The 13373-nt window shown below is 57.3% G+C and overlaps 1 protein-coding gene across 3 annotated transcripts in view; it reads right to left on the bottom strand.

Moving 5' to 3' along the window:
* MYOM3 (myomesin 3) overlaps window positions 1-13096 on the bottom strand; it is a 47140-nt gene extending 34044 nt beyond the window's left edge. Inside the window, exons 1-9 of one of the 3 annotated variants that reach the window (XR_010836786.1) lie at window positions 11316-11421; window positions 10364-10542; window positions 9983-10063; window positions 9100-9259; window positions 8234-8391; window positions 4497-4592; window positions 2784-2872; window positions 1005-1049; window positions 385-525 (exon numbers count right to left, since the gene is read on the bottom strand). Coding sequence is in view for 2 of the 3 variants with exons in the window: in XM_067014819.1 (XP_066870920.1) it covers window positions 385-525; window positions 1005-1049; window positions 2784-2872; window positions 4497-4592; window positions 8234-8391; window positions 9100-9259; window positions 9983-10063; window positions 10364-10542; window positions 11316-11345 (979 nt within the window). In the remaining variant the exon portion in view is untranslated. Of the gene's footprint in view, window positions 1-384; window positions 526-1004; window positions 1050-2783; window positions 2873-4496; window positions 4593-8233; window positions 8392-9099; window positions 9260-9982; window positions 10064-10363; window positions 10543-11315; window positions 11422-12949 lie in introns of those variants that run through there. The other 2 variants (XM_059061993.2, XM_067014819.1) reach the window with 2 other exon arrangements.
* Between the last annotated feature and the right edge of the window lie 277 nt (window positions 13097-13373).

Genomic DNA, 13373 nt, shown 5'->3' with positions numbered 1-13373 from the left:
TGGGCTGGTGCCTGGCCAGCCACAGGCTCTCAACGGGCAGTGTGCAATTGAGTTTTGGCTTCCTGCTTCCTCCTGGATGGAGAGCCCCTTGAGCTCCTGCACGTCTGTTCCTAACCCTGCCCTGGCACCCAGCACAGGGCCTGGCACCACGGGTGCTCGGTGACACTTTGCAGGGTGGCTTGATCTGAACCCACCTGGCTGTGCTCTGCTTCTCTCTACCTCATCGGCACCCGTTGCCCAGCTTGTACCGGTTAGGGGGCGGGCATAGCTGAGTTCCTCTCTCCACTGGGGGTCCCAGGGGTGGGGACGGAGCCAGGGCTCTAGTCCCTCTCTGGCTTCCACCTCTGCCTCTGCAGGCTAGAGGCCAGGACTATGGGTCCTCACCATCTCGGAACCACTGGATGTTCTGCTCGGCGTCTAATACATCTTCAGAAAATAGGCAGGACAGGGAGAAAGATTCCTTCTCACGGGCGAAGACTGGTTTCAGCACCGATGTGAATTCCACGTTGGGGCCAAACATCATTCCTGGGTGGGAACAAAAATTTAGGGCAGAAGTCTTCTGAGGCTGCCAGCCTAGCCTGGGGCTTAGATGCGAGTGAGGACCCTTCTGGGGTGTCCCCACTCCTCTGGGTCAGGATTCACAGTTTTGCAGGTGGTGTTAGCAAGGAGAAGAGGGGGCCTGCTCCTGGGGGCCAGGGGTCGGGAAGAGATTTCTCCAGGTGGGACCAGATGAGCTGAAACGGCAAATACTGGTTTGTCTTTTGGGATTTGCCTTTCTCATTCAGTTTTGGCCACTGAGAGTGCAGCAGCTGGAGGCAGCTCTGGGGTGCCTAGGGACCCCAGGAACCAGTCTATGAGTATTAACAGTTTATAGGCAAACCACACGTGGACATCCCTTTGCGGGCAGTGGATGGCTATATTCTAAAGGGGACTGTTGGGGACCCTGACGAGGAGCCCCAGACACCCTCCTCCCTGAAGGCCCATCCCTCCCCCAGCCTCCTTACTTTTAAAGATCTCCGAATCGAAGCCAGCATCCTTCCCCAGGTAAGCTGAAAACCCAGAGCAAATGGAGTTGGAGAAGGCTCAGAGCCCACGTTCCTACTGGGTTTTGGAGGCATGGCCTTTGGTCGTGGGTTTGAATCCTGATCTGGCAGGGGCTCTCCCTTCGGCTTGGGGAAAGTTCCCTAGGCTTCCTGTGCCTCAGTTCCTTACTGACTCCTCCCTGATGGTGGGGTTCTGAATACATGAGTTCACATGAAAAAAGCCCTCAGCAGGAGCCTGTCATACAGTCAGTGCTCAATCAATGGTTTCCTTCCTTTACCCAAATCCACCGCCAGAATCACAGTCCTACAGGTGGAGCCTGGTCAGACTGGGATTTCTGGTGGGGCCACAGGGCAGTGCTAAGAGAGCCTCCTGGAGGCTTCAGGGTGAAGTACAAGGTGGTGTGGACACGGACCACCAGGGGACAGTGAGAACAGTTTTTATTCACATATAGCGTGTACCACGTGCCGCTTATTAACTCGTTTAATCCACAGCAGCCTTGTCTGTTGTTGTCGTTATTATCCTCTCATACAAAGGAGGAAACTGAGGCATAATCACCTAGCGAGCACCCCAGCAGCCTGAAGCCAGGACATGACACTGGTCCCTGGGATGGCCTTGATGGAGGAGGGGTGGGGATGTGGATGAAACGATGGGAAGGATGGGCAGACAGAGGAAGGCAGGGCCCAAGGGCCCGACGCCTGACCTTGCAATTGACCCTGGGCACTGCCTATAGGGACGGCTCAGATTCCACCCAGAGAGCCTGGCCTGGCAGTGGGGACAGCCGCCTACCAAGAGCGATTTGGGGAATAGGACAGAGGGGTGGAGAGGCTGTGAAGGACAGTTTAAGAAGGTCTGATGAGAGGCTGTGAAGGACAGTTTAAGAAGGGCCGATGAGAGGCTGGGAGGTGGGGACTGGACTCCGGCCTGTCTGCTGCTCTGTGTGTGTGTGTGTGTGTGTGCGCGTGTGTGTGTGCATGAACCCACACACGTGCGGCTTCTCTCTCAGGGCCCTGAGGGCAAGGCCTTGGGCTCAAAGGTGCGGCCTTCTGGGCTGGGCTCGGCCCTGGCCGTGGGGTCGTGGGGAGGGAGGGTTAGCCTTCCCCCAAGAGCCTGATCCAGCCAAGTTTTACCTAAACCATCTCATTTAATCCACAGGAGTATCTGAGGGGGGCGGTAGGATTCCCCCTTTGCAGGTGGGGAGGTCAGGTAAGTGAGATGGCACCCAGGCTCACACGGCCAGTCAGCGCCAGGGGCAGCATGTGGGCTGGGGCCTGGCAGACTCCTGCGTGTCTCCTCTGCTTCATGCTGTGATTAACCTCCAGGAGGGACCTGAGCCAACTGCGGAATATGCACCAGAAGCCAAAAGGGGCAGTGGGGGTCAGGAGGGGAGTTGGTAGGACTCGGCCTTTGCCCCTGAGGACCGCTGGTAGCCCGGCCGCCCTCCCAGAGGCCCTGAGCTGGATCTGGACCCAAGCCCAGCTCAATGGGATAAGCATGCACTTTGGGGACAGGCAGGTGGGGTCCCCTCGAACAGGGATGTGGGTTGTATGGTCTGAGGGCGGAGACTCTCACTTGCTCTGAAGGCCCCGGGGAGCGGGGATCCTGGTGGCAGCCCCGGTCACCTGATCCCAGACCAAATACCCCTGGGCTGGGGGTCCCTCCCCGAGTCTGACGCAGACTCATGTCCTCATCTGCTCATCTGGGGTTTGCTGTGGGCTTTCTGGCCTGACGGCAGGACTCACTGCGGACAAGGACTTTGGCGAAGGAGGAGGCCTGGCCGTAGGCGTTCTTGACCATCACTGTGTAGGTGGCTGCGTCCTCAATGGTGCATCTGAAAAGGAGGGAGGGAGATGTTCCCCCTGAGACGGCTGGGCTCCGCGGGAAACTCAAGTCCCCGTGCAGGTGGGGTGTGGGGGGAAGGCGGGGGTTAACAGGAAGGCCTGGGGGAGGACTTTAGGTCAGGGCCTGCCTCTGAGAAGCTGGGGGCCTTTGGGCTGCCACTGTCCCTCTCCACGCCTCCAAGTCCTCCTCTGAAAATCTCGGGACGTAACAGCAGCCTCAACCACCTCAGGTGAAAGTGCTTTGAAAATATGATTGTTATCAGAACACTTAAGCTAAGTGACTTGTCCAGAGTCTCGGGGCAACTGGAATTCAACCCAGCTTCGAGGTGACCAGTCCTCTCCCAGGCACGGCCTCTGGCCCTATCAACACCTCCAGAACAGAACCCTGGAGCAGGAGTTGCCCCAGGTACACTGTCAGTCTGTGCCAGAACTGGGCCGGATGCCCAGGGGTTCTCAACCGCAGGCCTGGGTTTCACCACCAGCCAGGCCAGCCTTGTCTTGTTCCCAGTGGAGGCTTGGGCCAGCTCCATCCCAGGGCACCATGGTGGCAAAGAGGGTAGGTGGTAGGACACAAGTCACACATCCAGCCCCATCAGCAAGCAGAGAGGCCCCTTGGTGCCCCCTCACCTCCCCTGGCTGCTCGGGGCAGGAATCCCTCTAGTTTCAAGGGCCAGTTCCATGTGTCCCCCCTCCAGGCTGCCCAGCCCTGCATGCTCTCCCCCACTGTGCAGCCCACGGGCCACCTCCTTTTGTAGCCTTGGATGGTCAGGTATTTATGTCCATGTAGCCTCACTTTGCTTCTCGAGGGTCCTGTTCATATTTGTGTCTCTGAAGCCCGAGTTGCTTGAGGTGGAGGGTTTGGTGTATTGGAAAGAACCCAGATGGAGAGAACTGACTCAAACCCAGGCCCTGCCCTGTACAGGCTGCACAAGACACTTAATCTTTCAGAGCCTCAGTTTTTTCATCTGTAACACGGACAGAACAATGCTTACCTGCATTGTTGAGAATGGTGGTGGGCTTTATCAACCATATGTGTAAAGCAGCAAGCACAGGGCTTAGCACCCGGAGGAATTCAACACCTGGCAGCTCATACGAATAATGCACACTTCGGGGCAGATTGTGCTCCTATTTTCCCTCCATAGATCCTGACTCTTCTTTTAAAACCATGCTTAAGACTCACCACCTCCTGAAAGGCCTACCTAACTCTCTCCTTCCAGCTGCTTCCCCTTGCATGTGTGTGTGTGTGTGTGTGTGTATACGTGTGTTTTCTCTCCTTCAGCAAGGAGCTCTCCCCGCATGCCTAGCTCAGCATTCATTCAGTCCTTGCTGCTAGCCTCTGAGTCCAAATTTCTCACCATGTATTCCAAGGCTTTAGAATCACATGGGGTGTCTGTTAAACACAAATGCCTGGGCCCCACTTCAGACCTATTTAATCTGACTCTCTGGGGGTAAAAGGAGGGTACATCCCACAAATCCGTATTTTAACAAGCACCCCAGATACTTCTGAAGATGAGGCTGACTTGGTTCATAGCTCGAGAAGGGTTTGGACTCATTGCTCTGGCCGTGGTAGTGCTAGGAGTGGGGGCCGTGGGTCTCTAGGGCTCATGGTCCTACCTCGTAATCTCCAGTGTCAGCAGCCCATAGTTATTGGTGATTCGGTACTTTCCAGCAGGGAAGAGGCGGAGATCAATTCGCATGTCATTTTTGTACCTGTAGAGACACAGTGGTCTGTGGAAGGCAGTGTGATTCTGTGTGGGAAGGATCCCGAGCCTCTCAGACCTGGATTCCAACCTTGGCTTTGTGCTGCTGACCTGTGTGACCCAGGGCAGCACTTTCACTGCTCTGAACCTCAGTTTTCCTCATCTGTGAAATGGGAATAATAATTGCACTGACCTTGTAGGGTTGTTGTGATGATTAAATGGGATAAGATATGTAAAGCTTGAAGGCTGTACATATCACTGGTCCCCAACCTTTTTGGCACCAGGGACCGGTTTCGTGGAAGACAATTTTTCCACGGACTGGGAGGGGTGGGGAGGGGGATGGTTCAGGGGTTGGGAACCCCTGCTATAGATGCTCAAGGGTTCATTCTCTTCTGGAGGGCTAGAAGAGAGAGCTGTAATTAGGGGTATCTGCCCCTCCCCCTACCAGTGGTATCTCCCAAGGACCGGGCCCCAGCTTTTCCTTGCTCTCTGAAGGGGGTACCATGGAAAGTTCCCCATCCCTACCTTCTTGTCAACCCCAAGGACAGCAGTTCTTGATCTCAGTTCTTGTTAAAATCACTAGAGGAAGCTTTAACAATCTCCATGCTCAGAGCCTGAACGTAAGCCTTTGAGAATTTGCGCCAGAAACTGCTTATTGTTCCCCAGTAGCCAATCTCCCTCTTATTCTAAAGTAAATATAACATGTTTCTTAGCCTCTATTTCTGCTAGGTGTGGCCATGTGACTAAACTAAGTCTTGTCAGCAGAAAGTAAGTACAAGCTTCTGATGACATCCTTTGCCCCTTTCCCATCATCTTTCCCTCCATTCTGCGGCAAGAATATGGCCATGAGGGCTGCATCTCGAACCAGGAAGGCCTGTGCCCTGAAGCAGTGTGAGGGAACAGGCCTGCTTCCCTGAGGAATCTGTGGGTGGAGTTGCCATAGCAGCCCTACCCTGTCTACATCAGACATTTACATGAAAGAAAAAAAAGATCTATCTTATTTAAGCCTTTAAAAAAATCTCCATGTCCAGTCTGAAGCCCAGATCAATGAAATCAGAGTTCCTGGGCATGGGACCTGGGTATCAGTAATTTTTAAAATTTCCCAGGTGATTCCCGAGCATGGCCCCGCAGATCGCCCCGCCCCGCTGTACCCTGGATACTTCCTTTTGTTTTCTGTGAACTCTGGGGTCTGGTTTTCTCTGCCACAGGCACTGGACAATGAGGTGGCCTTGTGTCTGTCCACAGCCCACTGGGGTATGTTCTGGAGGCCTGAGGAGTCGGGGCTGGCGAGTGAATGTCTGTGAAAATTAGCTTGCTGTGTGACCTTGGGCAAATCAGTCCCCCTCTCTGGGCCTCCGTGTCCATGAGAACTTTGCATGAAAAGTCAGTCCCAGTGGTGGTTGAATTCAAAGAGGAGGCCTTGGCCAAGAGAGGGCACCCCAACCTCAGTACATCACCTTCCTTGGACAGCACCCCACCCACCCCCCCGTTTTTCTCCATGGCAACCAAACAGTGCTGTGCCCACAGCCCACTACACAGCCCCCAGGCTGTGACCTCTTCTGAAAGGAGCCCAACTAAGTCTCCTGTGGGGAGGATGGTGCCTAATCTGCATGCCCAATCTTTCCACATCTCCCAGGCCTGGGGGCCAAGGTCAGCCCCCCCCACCCGCTAGCTGTCAGGAACATTCCAGACAACTCAGCCTGGCCAGCTTTCTGTCTTTCCCAGAAAAAGCAGCAGCTGCAGCTCTGGGCACAACCTGGACAGCCAGAGACCTGAGGTCTCATTTTGCCCCCCTCTGGGCTTCAGTCTCCTGCCTGTACGGCAGGCCCTTGAAGGATGAGGCTGAATGGCAGCCAATCGTAAAACAGCATTAAGTGAGACAGCTAGGGTGAGGCACCCAGCCTAGAGCCTGGCTCAGAGAGGCCCACATAAAAGAGGGAGACTTTTAGTATTTTTCTAGGTTTAGTTTTTCCCCTACATATTCTGGTGTTTTTCCCCCTTCCCCCTTTATTTTTTTAATTTTTAATTTTTTGGCCATTCGGCTTGTGGGATCTTTGTTCCCCCACCAGGGATCGAACCTATGCCCCTGGCAGTGAAAGCGCTGAGTCCTAACCACTGGACCGCCAGGGAATTCGCCATATTTTGGTGTGAGACTTTACTTTTGAGACTTTACTTGGCCTGGGAGAGTGATTCTGACATGAATGAATTGTGGCCAGGGCCCACTTCTGCAGTGTAAACATAGCCAGCCTGGGCCTTGCCTAACTCGCCCTGAAGTTGCCCCTGCATTCAGGAAGTGCTCAATAATTGCTGAATGAATGGACTCGCCTGGCAAGCCTGGGAAGCCAGTATCTTCCTGCTAACTGGGGGGCTGGGTCTCTACCAGGGCCTGGGCAGAGCTCTGGAGGCCGATCCCAGGATGATGTGTGGCCCTGCCGGAGGTGATTGATGATGGGAAACCAGATCCCAAAGCCAGGAGCCCCGGGGGCCACCTGAGTCCCTCTGGCTGGAGGTGGGCCTGGCCTTGGCCTCTGCCACTTACAAGGAATGCTCAGCTCCTTGTTGTGGCAACCTGGAAAGGGTGGAAACAAGACTCCCTCCCAAGAGGCTCCCATGGAATGGCTTAGATGTGGGCCTCAGTGCCAGGGCAGGGCAGGGCTTGGCTGCCAGGCCAGGCCAGCTGAGCAGCTGACCCCCACTTAGCCCAGGCTGGCTGTTGGGAGCGGTCCTCCTACCGGACTGTCTTGGTCCCCAAGGAATTTGAATGAATGCCACCTGGCAATGACCAGCCCCAAGGCCACCTCCCTCAGAACACTTTTCTTGATTGCTCTTAGCCTAAGCTCTTTTTCTTTCTCTGACTTCTGAGGCATTATATATGATTTAAGGAAAAAAAAAAAAAAAAAAGAAAAACCAACTGTAATGATCACTTTCCTACGCTCTCCTACTCTCCACCCCCACCTCCACCAGGCCCACTCAGGAGGCTCCTGGCTCTCTGCCCGCCTCCGCCAGCAAGGCTTCGACTCTCTGGTTCTGTTACGGGTTCATTCCCAGGAATGGCACCTCCTGCTTTCCCAGCACCTTTCAAGTTCTGAGGGCTTCCGCGTTGTCGTGGCATTAAATCCTCACCACGTGCAAGGCGGACAGGAGGTCTTCAACCCATTTTACAGAACAGAAAATGGAGGCAGGACCAGAGAGGTTAAGAGCCATAGTTGAGACCACACACCAAGTTGGCAGAGAGAGAGCGAGGCCTGGGCTCCTTCTCACTGCAGGGCCCCCGCCCTCCCTTCCTCCCCCCATCTTCCTGCAGCCCCAGAGATGTCCAGCTCAGAGCAGCTGCCTTCACATGCCACCAGAATTATATTTTTACTAGCACTGGCTCCCCGGGCAGCCCAGACTTCTAGCCCCAGGCTGGCTGGGAGGCAGCTAAGAATAACCCCTCCTGAGCCTCCCCAGCAGCTGCTGCTCTGTTTGGGGTGGGCAGAGCTCAGGGTCTGTGGGTCTGCAGCTTTTCTAAGACGGCAGGAACTTCTAGGGGAGGGGCCAGGCCCCTGGAAGGGAGGTGTTGGGTGTAAGGAACTCACACTCAGGGAACCCCCCAGAGGTCCAGAGCATGGGGGCAGGGCAAGGACCCCTTCTCTCCTGCCGGGGGCTTACCAGGTGACCTGGGGTGGAGGCGAGGCCTGGACGGTGCAGGTCAGTAGGACCGTGGTGTGCTCCCAGACGGCGTGGGAGCGCAGCGGGATCCAGAACCAGGGCCCGCGTCCGGAACACAGCTCCCTCAGCTCCTTGGCCTCCCGGACCTTCTCCTCTGTCTGGAGGCGGGAGGGGGCCTGTGACTTCTATGAGCCAGGGCGCCACCTCTCCCCCGTCTTTGCTGTTACCTTTCCCCCGACACCCAGGCTCTGGAGTCGGGCCCACGTGGGCTAGAGCCACCCCCACCACCACCAGTGGCTGAGAGGCAGCGTGCCACAGAGGGCAGGGCGTGGGGTCAAGGCCAAACGCTGCCACTTACTAGCTGTGAGACCATAGGCCAGTCCTCCATTTCCTTATCTGTAAAATGGGGATGATAATAATATTCCCACAACCTCCTGTGGGGTTGCAATGAGGATTAAATGAGTTAATATGTGAAAAACATAGACACTGATAACACCCATTTAAGTATTACAGCTATTGTTGTCCTGCACCGAGAGGGGGTATGGAAGTGGCTTTAGATCCCTGACATTTGTCAGGAGTAGCATTCCCTGAGGGTCTTCTGTGTTCTAGGCACTGGGAAAATGACTTTACCAGCCTGATCTCATTTACTTCCCACCTCGACACCAAGCACTGGTACCACATACACCCATTTTACAGATGAGAAAACCGAGGCTCAGTTAGAATTATTGCTTGACCAAGGTCACACAGCTAGAGGGTTGGGGCACTGGGATGTCCAGCTCTTCTTGAGAAGGGGGTAGGTCGAGTTGGATGGCATGTGATGGGTCGCAGTTTCCAGGGCCCTGGAGGCCCCAGCCCATCCCTCTCACCCGCCATCTCAGCGCCTTCCGGTCTCGCCTCTGGCGCAGCAGCCACTGGGTCCGTAGGAATGCGATCTCCGCCCTCTCCCACTCATTGCCGAAGCCCACCCGCTTCTGCCCTCGCTCCTCCAGCTCCACGGTGCTGGTCCGGCGCCTCAGCTGGGACTCCCTGCAGTGAAGGAGGCCGTCAGGGGTGGAGACCCTGGGGGTGGTGATGTGGGGATGCCCCGGCCCTGCCTTCCCCACGCCCAGCACTGCCGGCCACACTTAAAGCTTCTTGAGGACAAGGGCAACTTTTAATCCTCTCTTGCCTCCAAAATACCCTGAGTGGGTCCGGCTTTTAGAAGGTGCGTAATGAATGTTATTGATACAGTTCATAAGGCTCTTTCACAAACCATTGTTCCTCTTGTTTTCACTACAAGCAGGTGGACAGGTCTTAGTCTCCCCATTCTATAGGGTAGGGACCTGAGGCTGGGTAACTTGCTCCAGGCCAGCCAGGACCAGGACCCAGGCCTCCTGATGCTCTCAGGATCAGAGGCTTTCCCATCTCAGGCCTCGTGTCCAAACTTTGGGCTGATTTCCTTGCTCCTCCTCTCCCCATCCCCGGCCTCCTTGCCCTCCATGGAAGCCGGGTGGTGAAGTACAGACCCCCACCAGCCTCTCCCTCGGGGATGTTCCCTCACTACTGCCTGAGGGCTCATCCAGAGGGTGGTACAGCGGGCTTTGTGGTCAGTCAGCCCCGGGCTTAAACCTCTGACTAGCCACTTAGTCTAGATGGGTAACTTCGGGCAGGTTCTTTAAGCTGAGTGTGGGAGCCCAGTGGGGAGGCAGAGGACTGGACAGGATGACCTCTTCCCAGCCCAGGGTTCTCTGGAAAGGTCACCTGACTTACCACGATGTCTCTGAGGAGGTCGTCAGAGCCAGGGCTGCTGCGAGGGCGTAGTCTGCCGCGCTGAACTGATACTCTTCCTCGCTGCCCCGGGAAAAGAGAGTTCATGGCCCCTGCAGGTTTGGCTGGGGTCTGGCTGGGGGGATCCATCTTCCTGCCTCAGGGGTACCAACAGGCACAGCTGTGCCTCACCCTGGGCTCTCAGAAAGCAGAGCTGTGCCCATCTCCTCAAACTGAAGTACACAGGGGTCAAGGCTACGCCTCCCCCCCCCCCCCCCCCCCCCCCGCAGACTGGGGCCTCCAGAGAGCAGGGCTGTGCCTCCCCGTCAGACTGAGGGCCCTGGGGGGAGGGCAGGGGCTGGGCTGGGCCCCTGAGGCTCCCACCTGCTGCGGAAGGCCCATTTCCGCGTGGAGGAGCCCATCTTCAGGCTGTGCTGCTGCCTCTCTTTCTGTTCCTCTTCCCGGCGGTGTTCCAGCCTGTGCACCACCCCGGCCCGGGATGCCCGGGGCTCCGCCATACCTCCCGGGCTCTGAGGCAGAGTCATGGCTGCAAGAGCGCCAGCCTGCCGAGCCAAGGTACAAGGTCACTCCACCAGGCGTCCGCCCACCCCTTCCCCGTGGGGTCCGCCGACATCTCTGGAGGTTTGCCAGTAGGGGTTCTCTTTCCCGTGGGCAGACAGGGGAGCTCAGGCCCGATGGGGGGCGGGGACCTGCCCCGCCCCGGCCCGATGGGGGGGGACCCGAGGGGACCCGCCCCCCGCCCCCCGCCCCAGGTGACAGAGGCAGGCTTTGTGCTCTCAGCCTGGCTTGTCCACCGCTCCATGCGCTGCCCGAGCGGCCCCCGGCTTCCAGCGGCATCTGCCCCACCCCCACCCCCCCGCATGACCTGGGCAAGGCCCTCCCTTCTCCGGGTCTCAGCTTCCCAGACAGTGAGGGACTGAGCACTCTTGATGCCCAGGACATGCAGAGGCAGGCGAGGAGAGTGGGGTGCCTCCAGCTAGCTAGCTCTGGGTTCTTGCACTCAATTCTTTCCCAGATCTGGGGTGCGGTGTCACCACCAGGCCTCGGAGGGCCCTCTGACGCTGAAGCTCTAGGAAGCCTGGTGGAACCCCTGGAATGGCTTCCAATCCTTCTCCAGGTGGGAATTCGGGGGCAGGCCTCTGGCCTGGGAGGCCCTGATGTAGACCCTGGGCATGAAGGCAGAAGCAGAAGGGGGGCCCACCCCCCCCAGCCCTCTCCTGTCTGCTTCTATGAGGTCCGGCTCTGCCCTGTCCCTGCCTCTCCCTCGGGGCCCGCTGGCCGTGGCGGAGCGTGTGTGCGCGGACTGTGTTCTGACCTGGGTGTGAACTTGCCCGTGGGGGACCATTTCTCTAAGTCCGCGATGTGGGAGGTGGGCCCCCTGACCTCATCAGAGATCCTTGGCCTAAAAGGTCCTGTTTTGGGGTGTCGGGGGGCTCAGGCTGCCAAGGGTCAATTTTACTGGGATTTGATCCTTCTGGTTCCGAAAAGTTTGCTCCACCAAGGACACCCAAGGCAGACTGGGTTGCTGCAGAGTGTTTGCCGGGACCAAGGGCTGCCTGTGAGGCTTCTCCGGCCTCCTACGGTGACCTCGGCTGAACACAACGGGACAGTCACCCCTTGGGCTTCCCATCCAGTTCCTCCTGAGGAGGAGGGTCTGCCTGCACCTAGAGAATGACTGGCCTGCTCTTTCTGTTCCTTCCTCGCAGCCCAAGGAGAGAGCCGCTGGGTACCACCCTGCACAGGGAGGCCCCCCGCCTTCCTGGGACACATGGCCCCTGGCCCCAGCAGCGGAGGGTTAACGTTCCCTGGCATCAGCTGCTGGCTCCCTTCCCCGGATGCTCTGTTCCTGATTAGCGCAGCAGGGCGAGCCTGGCTCTCATCCCTGACCTTCAGGGCCGCCTGCAACCAGACCACTGGCTTTAGTGGATGAGCCATCGATTCTTTTTAAAGCAGTGACTGAGGCTAAGGATTAGGCAGCAAGGAGGAGATCGCAGCTTCCCAGTCCTGTCTCCAGAGTGCTGTGTGTGCCTGCTGCGGAGGGGTCAGCCGTGTGTGGGTGGCCAGGAAGGGAAATCGTCCCCCGTGCCCTCCCCCGAGGGTGCAAAGCCGCGGGCCAGGGGTCCTGCTGTGTGGTTTTCCCCACCCACTCCACTTTCCTCCCAAGCCTCACTCTGTCTGCCGCTCACCCCCAGCCCTGCTCCGCCCGGTCCCCTGACAGCATCCCTCAGTGAGAAGGGGCAAGGAGGCCTCTCCTATTCCTCAGGAGTGGAAGAGAAGTGCACCAAGCCACAGTGACTCAGAGCCCTGATGGCGGAAAGCTGGGTCCTGCGTGCGGGAGCGGAGACAGCCTGCCCAGGCTGGGATGTGCTCTTAATGCTCCGCACCAGCTTCCGGGGCTGGAGCGCTGGCCTCGGTTTCGTACCGGTGAGCCCAGGCTGGATGAACGTCCTCCCCGCCTTGCCATGCGGGCCCTCCGGGCTTGCTCTCATCCTCTGCCTGCCGGGCCGGCCAAGCAGGGCTCCGCCAGGACTGCTCTAGGTTTGCTGGACCTGCCAGCCCACCCCGGTCCCTGCTGATGCCTGATTCCTGCAGGAAAGCCTCCACTTCTCAGGGTGTCCCCAGATGATGTGTGTGTGTGTGTGTGTGTGTGTGTGTGTGTGTGTGTGTGTGTGTTGTAGCTTTCACATCACAGAAGGCTCAGCTCAGAAGACCCAGGGCCACACAGAACAGTGTGATGGGGCAGAGATTTTTTTCTAGAATCCCCTCTCATTTCCACTTGGGGTGATACCTAAGCACACGTATACTTTTTTTCCCCAAATCTCCCAGAATCCTTTCCCGACACACACACACACACATACACACACACACACTCCACTTGCCAATGGAAAGCCGAGGGTCTCATTATCTGGAGGTCTCCCTCCCCACCTCTGATCCCTGGAGGTGACTCACAGAAGCAGCAGTGCCCGCTTAGGTGTCTCTGGGGAGAAGATTCCAGAGGATGAGAGGGTCCTCGATTTCTTCTTGCCCTGGACTCAGCGGGGACCGGGAGAAGAATGTGATCTTGGAGCCCGCACGGGCCTTAAATATAGCAGCGCTGAAGCAGTGTGATGACAATGGATGAGAATTATTGGGGGGGGGGGGCCGACAGAGGGAGGGGCCGTTCCCTGGGGCCAGCATTGCCAAGACGGCAGCAACAGGTGGAGCTGTCCCCACCCCCACCCCCTCCCAAAGACAGCTCCTCCCCTCGGCTCCATCCCTTCCAATCCAACGCTAGTCCCACCACTGCAGTGGAAAGGAGCTCATAGCTCAGGCCTGGTTGTATGCAGGACACATCAGGGGAGGTTTTCTCAGCTGCTGGGAGCTCTGATCTGAA

The sequence above is a fragment of the Kogia breviceps genome, chromosome 1 (assembly GCF_026419965.1).
Source record: "Kogia breviceps isolate mKogBre1 chromosome 1, mKogBre1 haplotype 1, whole genome shotgun sequence".
In the NCBI taxonomy this organism is placed as follows: domain Eukaryota; kingdom Metazoa; phylum Chordata; class Mammalia; order Artiodactyla; family Physeteridae; genus Kogia; species Kogia breviceps.
This window is presented reverse-complemented; position numbering and strand designations above follow the sequence as displayed.